Consider the following 16,927-nt stretch of genomic DNA (forward strand, 5'->3'; position numbering starts at 1 on the left):
TGTGTGACTGAGTAACGGCAGACAGTAGAATTCTATCTCATGCGGCAAAGGACAGGAGGGAGGACGATTGGAATTAACCCTATGAATTCCATTGTTGTCTTTATTCAGGCTGAGATTACATGATTTTACTAAATTTCTCGGATGTGCTGTGAGCTGTGTGTTGTGTAGTAAAATTCTCGGTCTAAAAATATCTAGCTTCGTACGATTTCGAGTTAGACTGAACTAACTTTATGTGTTCCAAGAAGCAACCCGGAGTTTAAGCGTTAAAAGAAAGTAGGTAGAAACTGAGAGGATAGAAGCTGGAGGACGTGCTTGTAGAAGAGTTGAGTAAGGGAAAGGAAGTTAAGAAGAATACAAATTGGTGAAAGGCATAACCTGTTCACGGACGTAGTACAGCTTTGTAAAGTACTGCCTATGGGTGACGAAGGTTGAAGGCGTAATACACCTTTATAAAGTACTGCCTATGGGCGGCGAAACTTGATTGGTTGCTGTGTTCACTTATGACCTTTTTTGATGAGATTTTCCCCTTTTCCCTGTATATGGATTACACCTTGTTTTTGTTCTCTTTAACTGAATTACTGCTCTCTCGTCTCTCTCATCTCTCTCTCCTCTCTCTCTCCTCTCTCCTCTCTCTCTCTCTCTCTCTCTCTCTCTCTCTCTCTCTCTCTCTCTCTCCGAGTCTTCTCCACAGCTGATGTGTAAAACATATAAATTGTTGTCTTTGCATGTGTATTATATTATTATTATTATTATTATTATTATTATTATTATTATTATTATTATTATTATTATTATTATTATTGTTATTATTATTATTAATTACTGTCGATGTTGTTGTTGTTGTTGTTGTTGTTGTTGTTCTTGTTCTTGTTCTTGTTGGTGGTGGTAGTGGTAGTGGTTGTGGCCTTGATGCTGCTACTACTACTACTACTACTACTACTACTACTACTACTACTACTACTACTACTACTACTACTACTACTACTACTACTACTACTACTACTACTACTACAGTATCGGTAGTAGTAGTAGTATTTAGGATGTAGTACGGTGGTCCACGAGGACTATCCCATTCTACCGGAGGCTGACGGGGCTACTGTAAGAAGTGGTGAGTGATGTGCGCGTGCGGTGCATTATCTGGGCCTCTCTGTGTGGGATTGCCGGCCTGGTATATGTAGGTAGATAGTCAGATTGTGATTATTATTATTATTATTATTATTATTATTATTATTATCATTATCATCATCATCATCATCATCATCATCATCATTATCATTACTATTAATTATCACTCACGACTGCTTAAGAATATTATTTCCGTCCCGGCCACTTCTTGCGGCGCTGTGATATCACCACCGTCTAACCTTGGGCGGGAAAAACGGACGCTCCGGGCCCCATAATTAGCGCCAGTATTTAGCTTCGTCTTGCAGTGGGACCAGATAGAGAGAGAGAGAGAGAGAGAGGAGAGAGAGAGAGGAGAGAGAGAGAGAGAGAGAGGAGAGAGAGGAGAGAGAGAGAGAGAGAGAGAGCGTCCTTCGTTCCTGGTTAAGGGGAAGTTTTTTTCCCCGCTTAGTATCTGGAGGGGAAGGGAAGAAGGAATGGGTAATGTAACGTCAACTTGCGTGTTTCTTGCACTGCGCAGCGTCTTACCTCCTGTTTTCTTTGATAAAATGTACGTTTCTTGTTAACCCTTTTACTAATCGCTATGGTCGTTCTTTGTTAACATTCAGAGCACAAAAAGAGTAAGCTTTATGTTTCTCATGTTTCAAGCAGAAAAGTTTCAGTAAGGTCAGTCATTTCATGCACGCAATTATCCTGTAGGGAATCACACAATATTCTTTATTGAAACTATAGAAGAGTTAAAGTAAAGTAAGTAATGTCATTATATTTCAAGCACGTAATTATTCTTGACAAACTACGCAATAAATTTTCCTTGAACCTTGAGAGTTTCCGAAGGTTCAAATTCGGAATTAGTGCCTAACCAAAATCTGTAAACTTCCACCATTACATTTAACTCTTAAAATATAACGAACACGGGCATGAAAGATATTGTAACAGTACTCCATAACACTGACTGATCAGGAGAAATGTTAACTCTCATGAACTCCAGGGCTCACAGACACGTGGACCACACAAACTGCAACCCGGCGGGTGAGGCAGCGAGCACCAGGGGATGGAGACATGCACGGGATAGGGACGTATTGAGGCGCGGCGAAACGTTCATGCAAGGATGAGACTGCGCCTTCGATCAGTCAAGAGAAGAAAGAATTGAATACATTTTCTCCGTGTTTTGTTTTGTTTTTTTTTTTCATTTTTTTTTTTTTTTATTATTTATTTATTCCAGGACAGTGAGATGCGGGATTCGTTCTGTCATGCAATCATGAAAACATCCCCGGACACTCTAGTAGCTTCCACTACCCGCTGTTAATCATAATAGTCGAGACAAGGCGCTGATACGTTTAAGAATACAATCCGTAATTTTTTAACAAAACATCCTCAATTATTTACTTTTCCATGACTTTATGTTTTATCTTTTATTATATTAATTTATCTACTCCTTTTGTTCATATTATTATTCTTTTTTCCTCGGAATGTCCCCGCCCAGATTGTCCTCAAGTCTTATTTTCTTGCAGCGTAATGATGACTAACTGCCAGAGTCCTTCATTCTTTCCAGGGATCTCTTTCAGTAGCGGCGTGGCTTCTTACCAAGAAGAGCTCGTATTTTCGAGGGGAGGAATCTTCTTTATTTATATTTATGTAAGAGAGGCTCTGGCCAAGGGGAAACATAAAAGGCCTGAAAAAAGGCTTACTGAAGGTGACAGTCACTACAGAGTCAAAAGGAGTAATCAGAATTATGAAAACCGTTTTGAAACTTTCCTCTTCAAAGAGTTCGTCATGGGTAGGAGGAAATACAGAAGCAAGCAGGGAGTTTCAGAGCTTACCAATAAAATAAATTAAGATTGAGAATACTGGTTAACTCTTGCTTTCACTATCTTGTGTCTTACTTTATATTAGTAAGTGTAGCTTATAAACAGCCTCCCAAGGGTCAATAGGTCTGCTGCTGCTTGCTCCTCCTTTGATTATTCCTGTGTGCGTGTATATCTTTTCTTCCCGCTTGTCTTGATAGCGAGAGTGTGACGTAGACCTCTACCATACTCAAAAATATATTGTGAGAGGAACAGTCACGTGATAACATAATGCAGATTCATGACAGGCTATACAGTGATCACGTGTTCATCCTTCTCACCGTTCCCATTTATTGTTTGTCTAAGGAGTCTTCGATCTTCGGGAATAGCAATAAAAAATGGATAATTCTGAAATTACAATAAATTATTTGTTTTTCGGGAGTGATAAAGAAGTGGGCTTTGTTGTTGTTGTTGTTGTTGTTGTTGTTGTTGTTGTTGTTGTTGTTGTTGTTGTTCTCTTCTTCTTCTTCTTCTTCTTCTTCTTCTTCTTTCTTCTTCTTCGTTTTCTTCCTTATTCTTCTTCTCCCTTTTTTTTTTCTCTCTCTCTCTCTCTTGACCGGTCTCCTCCATGCATAAAGAAAGAAAAGAAAAAAAGAAACAGACAAAACACAGCACCGAGATTTCATAGAGCTAAGGGATCGACGTTCCCAGAAGCCGTAAAAGTCACCGACATATTACCTCCACTACAGCAACTGAGGCTCCCAGACTGCCGTGTCCAGCAGGTGCTTCGCGACCGGCGCTCCTTGTGGCCGTGTGCCTCCCCAGCCGCCACCCAGCTCACCGGCGGAGGCACGACAGATGAACCGAGAGTGACTGTGGGAAACCTATCGATTAATTTATTGTCAAGAAAGTTGTTAGTGGTTTGAGGGTTAAGGTGAAGAGTTTCCTGCGGCGATGGCTCTCAGTCCACGCCTACCCTTGTGTGTGTGTGTGTGTGTGTGTGTGTGTGTGTGTGTGTGTGTGTGTGTGTGTGTGTGTGTGTAGATGTTTGTGTTTTGTGCCGAGCTCCAGCTAAAGCAACACATTCAAGAAAGATACAGTCACGAGTTATTCACATTAATAGCATTCCTTAATTTCAAAATAGCTTCTTACACATCATCACATAATGCCATCGTTGAGAACCTTGCCCGCTTGGGACTCAGATCGCTCCTCAGTTATGTCCTTTCTGTCTTCCAGATCCTTCTCTCTGGTGATGGGTAACTTCACTTTAGGTCTTACTTAGACACCAAAAGTGTCCTGCAGGGTTCTCCTCTCAGTCCTCTCCTCTTTGCTGTTTTACTTTTTGACTTTCCTTCCTCTCCACGCACACAAGCACTGTTGTATGCTGATGACATTACTCTATTTTTCTCTGCTGCCACTATCCAGGAGGCACAGCTGTGTCTTCGGCTCAGGCTTGGTGACGACCACTGCTGAGCTACATCTTGAGGCCTGGCGATGAGTGCCCACAAGTCTAACTTTCTGTGCCTCACTCAAAGGGTAGTGTCTCCGTTTACATCCCGTCGCGATCTCTGACCGCCTGGAGTCTGCTAGTGCCACCCCCTTCCCTGCCTTTACACTCACGGTGGATCTCTGCCATTCAGAGAGAGCCTCAGCTTTACCACTACTGTTGCAGTTGTGGTAAAGATATATATATATATATATATATATATATATATATATATATATATATATATATATATATATATATATATATATATATATATATATATATATGTAATTGTGTGTGTGTGTGTGTGTGTGTGTGTGTGTGTGTGTGTGTGTGTGTGTGTGTGTGTGTGTGTGTGTGTGTGTGTGTGTGTTTTATTTATTGATATGTTCCTGTGTTTATTTACATATATTCTGTTATTGTTATTAATACTTCAGAGGACTGAATAAAAAGTGAACTAGACAGAAGATGCATCGCCTCGAGGCTGTCCGCACCAATACCTTCCCTTCCTGTAATGATGAAACTTGAGTTGCTCCTCCACCACAGCTGACCCTGACACGACGCCGCAGGAATGTGTAGTCAAGGCCAAGACAGACATGGCCTTGCAATGACTTGGTCCTAAAGCGCAGCCTGGAAGCACGCGGTAAATGCATCCATCACGTATTGGCTCAGCCGCCCCACCCCCCGGACTGCACCTCAGCGGCCCAAGGTGCAGGTTTTTCTGGGCTAGGTGTTTTGCTCCGCGCCCACAGCCTCATCGGTGGAAGTTCCATCCAATAAATCGACGCCTTGGGGGAAGTGACGGGATGCACCAGTTTTTCTTCCCGATACGCACTGACTCCATAGTCAAGGTTGTCCAGCCCACCAAGCCTGCAGGCAACACACACAGGTTGATGCTTCCATGCTCCTCACACGGTCCTGGAACGCTGCACACTAGGGAAGGAGGGAGGCAAGTCTATGCACTGCATTTCTTGCATGTGGCCTCTGGGGAGAAGATATGGATGAGATGGACAGCATCTTTTGAAGATATGGATGAGATGGACAACGTCTTTTGTGTTATGCATCATGCATAAGCATTGCAAGACCCGTCAGAGGGATGTTTGGTGCGGTCAAGATGAACTTGACTACATACTGGGAAATAATGTGTCGGTGCCACTTGCAGCATGTGCCGGAGGTAAAAGCACACCAGCCGCAGAACACCACTACGCAAGCATTGCAACCTTCACACCTCAGAGAGCCTGCGACAAATTCTCTCTCTCTCTCTCTCTCTCTCTCTCTCTCTCTCTCTCTCTCTCTCTCTCTCTCTCTCTCTCTCTCTCTCTCTCTCTCTCTCTCTCTCTCTCTCTCTCACACACACACACACACACACACACACACACACACACACACACACACACATATATATATATATATATATATATATATATATATATATATATATATATATATATATATATATATATATATATATATATGAGACAACTCATTCTGCGGTTGGCTTGGAAGAGAACTGTCACTGTTATTATCCTGCACATGACAATAGGTGACTAAAATATATGCTTCGAGGACACCGAAAATCCCTCTTCCGTATTTATATTCTTACATTGAGTCCATCGTCCTTCTAAGCACACACACACACACACACACACACACACACACACACACACACACACACACACACACACACACACACACACACACACACACACACACACACACACACACACACACACACACACACACACACACACACACACACACATATATATATATATATATATATATATATATATATATATATATATATATATATATATATATATATATGTGTGTGTGTGTGTGTGTGTGTGTGTGTGTGTGTGTGTGTAAGTTGTGTGTGATATAAATAATAACAATGTCACAGTACTGATAGGGTTGATAGTAATGAAGTGCACAGTGTTATTTACTCAGATAAATATATATATATATATATATATATATATATATATATATATATATATATATATATATATATATATATATATATATATATATATATATATGTGTGTGTGTGTGTGTGTGTGTGTGTGTGTGTGTGTGTGTGTAAGTTGTGTGTGATATAGTCCCACAGCCCTGTGGTGACCTTTGCAGCACAGTTGAGACAGCCGCGGGAATCCGGATTCGGATCGCGGCGCCCTGTAAACGTAAACAAACCAGCAGAAGACAGCCAGACGGTGCAGTCCGCCTCTTACTCTCGCCCCAGGTGACGGTTGCAGGAAGGATACACTTGTTCCCGCACCGCCGGACCCCTTGCCACACCACGTGAGTTCTGTACACGTGTGTCCACTGGGGTGTTACGTGGCGGCGGGGCGGCCCAGGTGTTGGCCCACCTGCGTCACCGCCATGGGGGAGGAACCGCGGCTGAGCCAGAGACGGCTGAGGGACAGGCTCGGGGCGCAGGCTGGTGCTGAAGGTTGAGCCCTGACCTGCATCGCCAGACATAATCACATGCTTATTGCAGTGTCTGAGGTGTTCTAAAGGAACACTGTGCCTTCCCTCAGTAAGGTGCAGTCATCGGGCCAGTGAGAGCATGACACTCACCACACTGGTCACTCTGATGTGCGGGGGTGCATGTATTAGCCCACTTTATAGTGTTATAACAAATTCTTACCCATCATTCCATTAGATAAAACTATTTATCTGAGTAAATAACACTGTGCACTTCATTACTATCAACCCTATCAGTACTGTGACATTGTTATTATTTATTGTGTACAGAGTGAATTAGGAGTTTTGGCACAGAACTTAGGTTAATTTAGAGAAAACTGTGATGGTAATAACATATGTAACAATGAAGTATGTTCCTAATAATTTTGTCCGCGTAAGTGAAGCAAGTATTATTCTGTACATTTACCCACATTTATTATGCCACTCCACTCCCACACCATGTATTATTTACATTTATTTATGCCTTGAAACTCCTCTTGAGCCTCACGCCTCCTACTAGCAGTCTTGGATTTATTCAGTTGTGCATTAATGGCGCATTTACATTCTGAACCATTATTGGTGTTGATAGCATTCAAAATAATTTGGTGTAAGTAGCAATGTACATATGCCTTGCAGTGGAGAAAACTGGAGCTCAGACTTCCCTATCATTGAACACTTGAACTTGTAGGACAAACTTGTGGCCCACGGTAAGTTTCCTGGAATTATGAAAATATATATTGTACTTCAGATAATTGGTTGTTCCTGTTCATGAAAAAGATCAGCAACAGCATAATATAATGTTACCACTGTAATGAACAGTACATCTTAGCCAACCTTACATCATTGCATGCAGTGTATGCTAAGTATGCAGTATATCGGTATGAATTAGTGAATAGTGTATCATTGATATGTAACAGTTGTTCTTTGTATCTCCTGTTTCATTTTCTGTTCCTGATATATATTGTACATAACTTACTTGCTGTGGTTACTATACCATGATTTATTGTATATCTTTTATAAGATGCTCAGTCAGTTACTCAATCACTTTGTTTTTAAAGCTGCTTTCTCGTATTATCCATTTCATTCTGTAAATGAAGTTAAACACACCTGGTGAGGCAAAACATGTGGCAAAATTCACTGAATTAAGTTTAAGAGATTCAACTGTACACAAAGAGATGTAAAATGACAACTTTCAGAAAGATTTGCCTTTGCAAGGCATACTGCATGCTGTTTTAAAAGGGTAGTGGTGTACATATCACTTCCTGATGGATCTTTTTATCATTACTTCCAGATTATTGAGTGTTGAGTGCCCACTTGTGTTTGTACCAATTATAATTATCAACTCTGATGTTATTGACCTTGATATCAAGGACATGCATTTTGAAATCCTCACTCATGCCAGACAAAAAGCAGAAGATTGCTCCTATGTAGCTTTAGTTTCCACAACTCAGTGTTGTGCTCATAAAGCAAACATCAAGCCAGGTATGAGGATTTACAGTAAATGGAATAAAAAAGTAGTTTAATTTTAGTAGTCATGATGACAGTATCAAATCACACAGCAATTTTTTTTATTTGTCTAAAGTGTATAAAGATTGTTCTTTATCTGTGGTTGTCTACTTTGCCAGAATGGAGCTTGAATGTGCTGTCCAGAAGTATGCCTGGGGTGTGCATGGCCTGAAGAGCAGTGTGGCCCAGCTGGCCAAGGCTGTCTCCCCTGACCTGGAAGTGTCTGAGGAGGAGCCATTTGCTGAGCTGTGGATGGGAACACACCCCAGCGGCCCTTCAGTCATCAAAGGTAATGAAATGTATTGACTGGTTCTTGATGGCCAGATAATACATGCATGGAAGGATTTGGCTTTGTAGATCTGCAATGCTGGAAACCTTGGTGACAAAATAACAGGTGATACAGATTGACCTGTTTAGGTATAGTATCTAGTTTTCAAGACATTAATAATGGTAATAACTTTTCATTTTTATGTGTAAGGCAGTTTGTACACAGCATTTTAGATTCAAAATCCTTATAGATTTTTTCTCTTGAACTCTTGTAATAGGTTTATTAAGGAGCATTCATATTGTAAAAAAAAAAAAGGCTAAAGAAATATCTTTTTGGCAAAAAAAAACAATCAGTGTAGCAGCAAGGTTGTGCTGGAGATGTGTTGTGAGCACACCTCTGACACATGAAGTGAAATTGAGATGAAATGAACAACTGTTGACTTCTTTGTGACCTCTGAAGATATTGATTTATGAGTAATAAAGAATTCATGAATAAAAGAAAAATCAAATATATGATGAAATAATAATATTGCTAAAGCCAAAAATTACATAATGAATCATCATTGAATAAAAGTTCAGCTTACAGTACTTGTGAGTAGAAAAGTTCTTTGTAATTATTTCTAACAGGTACTGTCATCTACATTTTGTCTCATGATGGTATAACAGTATATCTTTTTCTTTAACTGTATAAGCTCTGTTGAGAGGGTTGTGGTTACACTTTACTATTTTGGCAGGCTCTGGTGAAACCCTTGGCCACTACATCAGGAGGCATCCTGGAGTGCTGGGGACTCCCGTCATTCAGACATTTGGGGAGCAGCTGCCCTTCCTCTTCAAGGTGCTCAGTGTTAACCAGGCACTCTCCATCCAGGCCCACCCTAACAAGGTATTCACAAACTTTTTTTTTTTTTTTTTTTTTTTTCATGTGATAAATTGCACCCAAAACTAGAATTTTAATTATTTTTAGTTGGTAAATATTTTTTTTCTTTTCCATAAAACTTCCTGGTTACCATATGTTGTAAGAAACATGATAAGTTGTAAAAATGGTGCTCAAACATGCTACCATTTGTATGTGTTCTTAAAAAGGAAAAGACTGCTTAACTTGCTTTTGTCATTATACCTTTGCAGTGTGTTAAAACTTTTTTTTTTTTCTTCTTTATTTAATTAACAGGATGTTTAATTTTTCTCAGAGCCATGCTGAAGAACTCCACCAGGAACGGCCCGATGTGTACAAGGACCCAAACCACAAACCTGAAATGACCATTGCTCTCACGCCCTTCCAGGCGCTCTGTGGCTTCAGACCAGCCCAGGAAATAACAAAACATTTGACAGGTATCACTAAAGTTTTACTTTTAAGTCATCATATTACTTAGTAATTCATTATTAAAACTTGTCTTATAATTTACTATTTTGCTAAATATCATCATCATAAACCATTATCATATTATTTCAGCACTACCTATAGTAAAATAGAAGATTAAACTTGGGACTTGTAAGGCTGTTTAACTTGATTTGATTTGTATTGATTTTAAAATTATACTTTTATGTTGTCATCATTTTCTTTTGTGTTAATGAATTATATGATTAATAAGAGAAACACACAATTTTATGCTGTTGTAACATATTTTATTGGAAACTAAAATCAGTACTTCTGTATCTGACACTTGCTGATAATACTTCTCATCAAGAGATTGTCATGACAATGACAATGAGAATGAGGTGATTACAGCATGTAAGGAAGGAACATACTGCTAAGAATAAATAGAGGTTTCCTCTATTTATTCTTAGCAGTATGTTTCTTCCTTACATGCTGCAATCATCTCATTCGCTCTTCTTATCCTCTCATGATACTGTAATACTCAATACCCGAACCCATTAAACATAAAAATCACCATGTTCATCGCATTGCAGAGCTTCCTGAGCTGCAGCAGGTGGTAGGTGAGGAAAATGCCAAGACTTTCATTGAAGAACCCACAGAGGCAAACCTGAAGACATGTTTCTCAATGATGATGAATGCTCCCAAGGAAAACATTGAGTCAGCTCTGAGTGACCTCCTGGCAAGACTTTCTGAAATGGGTGCGTCATGCAGAAGTACACTTTGTTTTGTTTAACTGATCTCTTGTTCTCTTGTGACTTACCTTACACATCTGCTTGCAGTTTGTGTCCCAAATCACTGAACAAGTCTCCTTCCTGGCAGACTCAGCCAAAGGTGACGAGCTGCTGCGTGACCTTTTCATCACTCTCCATGACAAGTATCCTGGTGATGTTGGCTGTTTCTCCATTTATCTCCTCAACTACCTGACACTGCAGCCTGGCCAAGCCATGTTCCTAGGACCCAACATTATTCATGCTTATCTGTTTGGAGGTAAAAACATTATGAACAGCTTTATGTGGGGTGGAGAGAGAGAGAGAGAGAGAGAGAGAGAGAGAGAGAGAGAGAGAGAGAGAGAGAGTTGTATAAGAGTGAAACATGAAATTTGGGAGAAGCTTGATTATAATGAATCTGAAATAGGGTGGGAACATGTGTGATGTAACACATTTAGACTTAATGAGAAATGATCATGTCTTAAAGAGGAGTGGCTATGGAATAGTGTTGATTGAGCAGAGCAGGATCATTTGGACTTGTAAGGAAAGAATAGAAACAAGTGGGAAAAGAGTGCTTGCCAATGAAGATAATTGCATATTGATGTGAGGAGGAAGATTAAGGGGATACATAAATGGGATGGATGGAAAATGTGTGGAGAGTGTTAGATATGAGAAAGAATTTCTCTCTCTCTCTCTCTCTCTCTCTCTCTCTTGCTCCCCCCTTGGCACTAAATATCTTATATTAATGAATATATCCCTCACTTGCATTGACTTGAATATCTTTCACTAGTCCTTGTTTTTTTTTATTTTCTCTAACCAAAAAATATTGAATGCTACAATAAATCTACATAACCTTTTCTTAAATGCTGTGTAATAATGTTCACTCCCACTCCACATAATCCCTTTTACAGACTGCATTGAGTGCATGGCCTGCTCTGACAATGTGGTGCGTGCTGGCTTGACTCCAAAGTACCAGGATGTTGAAACCTTGGTGTCCATGCTGGAGTACACCATGATGCCAGCTGAGTCCAGAAACTTTGAGGGCTTCAAAATGGACAACTATACCATACTGTACAACCCACCTGTGCCTGACTTTGCAGTTGACATGATAGAGGTATTGTTGAACTTTCCCATCATCGACACAAGTGCTGTGGCAGAGAAAAGAGTGGACAGGAACACACACACACACACACACACACACACACACACACACACACACACACACACACACACACACACACACACACACACACACACACACACACATACACTGGGTTCAGTGGTAAAGGGGCCAAGTCTGTGTTGGCTGCCATGGCTGATGTAGGTTCAAACCCCACTAGGGGCTGGTCACCTGACAAGTGGGGCATTTACTGTCTCCCTTGACCAGGGTGATGGGGTGTGTGGTGTGTGAGATCACAGTCTTACCCAGTGATTAGTAATAATGAGCTCTGAGCTTGCACTAAGAGAGTAATGGCTGGTGGATGTGGGTCCATTCATGATCAGGCCTTGGTGAATTACACAAAGTCCATGGAGTGTTGTATTTAGCACATTTGGCTCACAACCAAGAAGGCCTGGGTCTAAGTCCGGGGAATGACAAGATAGATGCATAAACTTAATGTGTAACCCCTGCTCATCTAGCAGCAAATAGGTGAAGAGAAAAGACCTGATTGAGGCCCTTCCATTGTTCTTTGTAACTGCTTCTGTGGTCACACCTTGCCTGGTCAAACTCTTCCAAATTTGTCTGTCAGCATCTACTTTTACTTTCTGCTGAAAGTTTACCTACATTCACACTGTTCCTAAAAAGGGTGACCACTCTAACTCTTCAAAGTACTGTACTGCTGCCTTAATTTTTTTACTCTTTCCATGTTCTATCTTACCACCTCCTCTCCTCATCATTTCCCTTTCTTTCCCCTGTTATCTTTACTATCCTTCCTCCATTTCCCTCACGCTATCCCTCTTTGTTCCATCTCCCTTTCACTACCTTATCTTTCTTGCATCACTGCTCTTCCAACACAAGCTTTTCCAGCTAGTGTGAAAATCCACTTCTAATGTAACACAGCCTCAGGGGACTACTGATTATATTTAGGGATGACCTTTACACTCTCTCTCTCTCTCTCTCTCTCTCTCTCTCTCTCTCTCTCTCTCTCTCTCTCTCTCTCTCTCTCTCTCTCTCTCTCTCTCTCTCTCTCTCTCTCTCTCTCTCTCTCTCTCTCTCTCTCTCTCTCTCTCTCTCTCTCTCTCTCTCTCTCTCTCTCTCTCTCTCTCTCTCTCTCTCTCTCTCTCATACAAACAGAGTAGAGGAGAATTATTGGTCCTTCTCTCCTGTAAAATAATTTATACTGCACAACATATAAATACAGGAAAGCATGATTGCCTACTTCCTTCTCCTCTCCTGCTGTTTAAGGGTCAGTTGTAGATTCCTAGGATAGCCAAAGCAGTGCAATTACATACCTACATTTACATTCACAAGCACTCCCTCACACCTCTGCCACTTATAGTGGGACTTAACCTAATGTGTAGTGAATATCCGTATACAACCACTGTATATATATAATGTATGTATATATATATATATATATATATATATATATATATATATATATATATATATATATATATATATATATATATATATATATATATATATATATATGTTACAGTCAATACCTGAATCCAGACAATTTGTAAAGTGACTTATTTTTTCAGGCAATTTGTGAACTGCCTAACCTAACCTAACCTAACCTAACCTAACCTAACCTAACCTAACCTAACCTAACCTAACCAGGCAGTTCACAAATTGCCTGAAAAAATAAGTCACTTTACAAATTGTCTGGATTCAGGTATTGACTGTAACATATATATATATATATATATATATATATATATATATATATATATATATATATATATATATATATATATATATATATATATATATATATATATATATATATATATATATAATGTAAATAGTTCATTGTAGAGTGAAATGTATTTACAACCCTTGTAACTATAAATATGTATCATCCTCTTCCTCAGGTTCCCAGTGGAGTGGAGCAGTACACCCTGAGGCCAGTGGAGTCAGCCAGCATTGTGTTGGTGGTGGAGGGTGAGGCCAGCAAGGTGGAGGTGAGCCCCTCGGCCCCGGGGGAGCTGCCTCAGGTAACTAGTCTCCACCGTGGCTCCGTAATATTCCTGGCGGCCGACCAGAGTCTTACACTCAGACCAACCTCTGGGTCGCGCCTCCTTGCCTTCCGTGCTCTGTGTGTGCTCTAAGGTGCTGGTGTGGTGCGGCTAACCAAGGCTTTATGGTGCACCGACATAGAGGCTGTAGTGGTACCAAGGGAAGGGTGTTACAGGAAGGTAGTGTTTGGTGGTAGATACAGTGAGGCTTGCTGGTTGTTATGTAGTTGTTGCATCTTTTATGACATAAATACATATAATATAATAGTCTTGAGATAGTTGTCAAGTGATATTATCTGTGATGCACTAAAAAATTATATAAAGAATAAATGAAATTTGAGGAAAACTAAATTAACACCAAACATAATGAAGTAGAATAGGTTTGTAGGATGTAGTGAGTAAGCATGAGTAATTTATTTTATATTTTTATTTAATGTTATTAGAGTAAGGTTAAATCTAGCAGAGTAGACAGATAACAATACTTCTTCATTTATCTCCATCATGCAAACGTATGTACAGACAGAGAGGCTGGCTCATCAGGCTGGCTCAACTGTCTGGCCAATGGAAGGGCATGTTAGTGTGTTCAATTTATTTTTCTCAAATTATGATGCAGTCTTGTCAGTTACCAATAGCATGTTCTTGATCCACTGTAGTAATTGGTGATATGTTTATAGAAGGTTTTGCGGATGTTTGAATCATCTTCACGTCTGACAGTGAACTAAAGTTAAATACTAGCGGCTGTCAGTGCCACACCACTACAGACTTTGCTTCAGTAACACATTTATGCTATTAATTACAGGTTACTTTGTGCTTTATGAACTTATGAACATCATTCTAAACTAAGGTTGCACTGTGTGTATGTAGTGCTGAATCTAGAGCTGGTTCTGGTTCTCAGACTTACAAATCTGACTAATAGTTGAAGTCCCAATTAAAATTTCTTTAAGAAGTATGTGAGAGGGTACAAAGCCACAATTTTCCTTAAAGAAAATTAAATTCAATAAGTTGGCTGTGATAAAATTAAGTAACAATTTTATGTATATTTTTTTTTTTTTTTTAAGTTCATTACATACCCTTGTGTGAAATGGACCTTGTCTTTCATGTGTATTTATATTTCAATCATTACCTTTCATACATATCTGTGACAGAGGCCAAATATATGATCAAAAGGACAGTATTGATGGTGCCACCTTGGTTTGATCCCTTTCACTGGGGACAAACACATGGCATTATGAGCAGAAAACAAGGCCAGGCCGGTCTGCAAACATTGCAGTCATTACAGCAATAGTTTTCACCAGTAGAACAGGAAAGCAAAAGCATCAGTTGCTCTAGTGCTTGTTAAATGCTGAAACATAGTAATAATTGTACAGGTTCACTTACACTGAGACTACTAATGAAGGAAGGAATATAAAATAATAATCAGGGAAACTGACTGGACTGTACTCATCTCCAAACCTCTGCATATGCAATGAAATGTATGAAAACATTCAGCAAGATTTTAAAATTAAGCTAAGGTTGTTGGTTGAGGATGGTGTACTATATTCTTGAAATTCCTTAATCATACACAATAAAGTTTAAGGTAACTTGAGTCTCCTTATCAGAATAAGAAGACAAAGGTTGACTGAGGGTGTTTAGAGAAGTGCCTACATTAACTTACTTATTTTTAACACTTACAGTAGTAACCTGTAACCCATCACAACCTGCTAACTATGACTTAAGTCTTTGGTTTGATTTTTAATCAAAGTATATATTAGGTTTCAATTAAGTACAGCATGTATGGTAACTTAATCCCAAAGAGAACTGTTGTAATATTCAATAGTTTAAAACTGTCTAAAGTTGTGAAATGTTGTGCTTTACTTTGTGGATTTCCTTACAGTTGTGACTAGAATAGTTACATGACTAGCTTTAACAGATCAAACCAAAATTTGGGAATCCTTGTTTAATCCAACAGTATATAGTGGAGCAGGCGACAGGCACACCTGCTTTGCCTAGACCCTGATCTACTCAAGCTCTGGGTGCATTGCTCCTTACTGACAACATATACAAAAGATAATAAATATCACCATCAAGAAGCTTTAAAGCTGCACTCTAAAAAAAATATTTACATATAAAATCTGTTTCAATAAATAAACAAAGTTCTTGGTTATTTGTTTTAACATCTCTAAAACAACTATGTAATACTGCTAATCTGGGACTAGATTCTAATGATGCAACCCTTCAACATAACTCAGAAACTTCAGGTTGGCACTGACACAATTCACATCTTGCTGCAAGGATTGTTAAAGCTTGCACAGTGTATCTGAGTGGCAGCACTGCGGCGGTTGTTGTCCACAGGCACAGGGACCCTGAAGAGCTGTCCCTGAGGCAGACACACACACAGCTTGTACTGCCCACGGTCCTTGCCAGGATCTGGAGGGCCAGCCAGAGGGAGGGCATTGACATCCACCATGATGCCCTTCCCAGTGTCCAGCAGGATGGAGCCATTGAGACTCTTCATGTAAATGTCTTGATCAGCTGACCATGTCAACTTTCCCCCATCAAGTGTCATTCCTTCATTTCCTCTCAGCCGAATCTACGAGAGATATTGCATGTTTAAATTTTAAACACAGAAGATATTGCAGAATTTACTATTAAGTTAGAACTTTTCAGGTTACAGAAGAAGCTTAGATAGTATAAAAAATTGGTCAAAGGAGATGAATCCTTCTAAATGAGCACTTACACATGTAAACATTAGACAACATTAGGTTACAGCAACTTCATAGATATTGAGATAGAACCAAAAACAAACCTTGCATACTGAGAAGAATAAAATGAGTTAGTAAATCATTTCACCTTTTCTCAACTGCTAACAGCTAATTCTTATTGTCATGTAATCTACACCACTAGTAAAAGGTGAATTAACAAGGAGAGTTCTTCAAAACATTCACAGATTTAATTTATAACATCTGTAGTACTAGTAGTGATACTATGTAGTAGTAGTAGTAGTAGTAGTAGTAGCAGTAGTAGTAGTAGTAGTAGTAGTAATAGTAGTAGT

At 39.5% G+C, this 16,927-nt stretch overlaps 2 protein-coding genes across 4 annotated transcripts in view; one reads left to right on the forward strand and one right to left on the reverse strand.

Annotated features, from left to right (window-relative positions):
• LOC135105768 (mannose-6-phosphate isomerase-like) overlaps positions 1 to 16,032 on the forward strand; it is a 19,094-nt gene extending 3,062 nt beyond the window's left edge. Inside the window, exons 1-8 of one of the 3 annotated variants that reach the window (XM_064014226.1) lie at positions 6,535 to 6,693; positions 8,484 to 8,653; positions 9,366 to 9,514; positions 9,819 to 9,960; positions 10,540 to 10,704; positions 10,826 to 10,993; positions 11,625 to 11,827; positions 13,753 to 16,032. In XM_064014226.1, coding sequence (XP_063870296.1) covers positions 8,485 to 8,653; positions 9,366 to 9,514; positions 9,819 to 9,960; positions 10,540 to 10,704; positions 10,826 to 10,993; positions 11,625 to 11,827; positions 13,753 to 13,989 — 1,233 coding nt within the window. In that variant the 5' untranslated portion in view covers positions 6,535 to 6,693; position 8,484 and the 3' untranslated portion in view covers positions 13,990 to 16,032. Of the gene's footprint in view, positions 1 to 6,534; positions 6,694 to 6,791; positions 6,937 to 8,483; positions 8,654 to 9,365; positions 9,515 to 9,818; positions 9,961 to 10,539; positions 10,705 to 10,825; positions 10,994 to 11,624; positions 11,828 to 13,752 lie in introns of those variants that run through there. The other 2 variants (XM_064014227.1, XM_064014228.1) reach the window with 2 other exon arrangements.
• LOC135105769 (beta-sarcoglycan-like) overlaps positions 14,306 to 16,927 on the reverse strand; it is a 6,344-nt gene continuing 3,722 nt past the window's right edge. The window contains exon 7 of the mRNA XM_064014229.1: positions 14,306 to 16,465. Within this exon, the coding sequence (XP_063870299.1) occupies positions 16,151 to 16,465 (315 nt within the window). The 3' untranslated portion in view covers positions 14,306 to 16,150. The remainder of the gene's footprint in view (positions 16,466 to 16,927) is intronic.

Source organism: Scylla paramamosain, chromosome 12 (genome assembly GCF_035594125.1).
Source record: "Scylla paramamosain isolate STU-SP2022 chromosome 12, ASM3559412v1, whole genome shotgun sequence".
NCBI classification, from domain to species: Eukaryota; Metazoa; Arthropoda; class Malacostraca; order Decapoda; family Portunidae; genus Scylla; species Scylla paramamosain.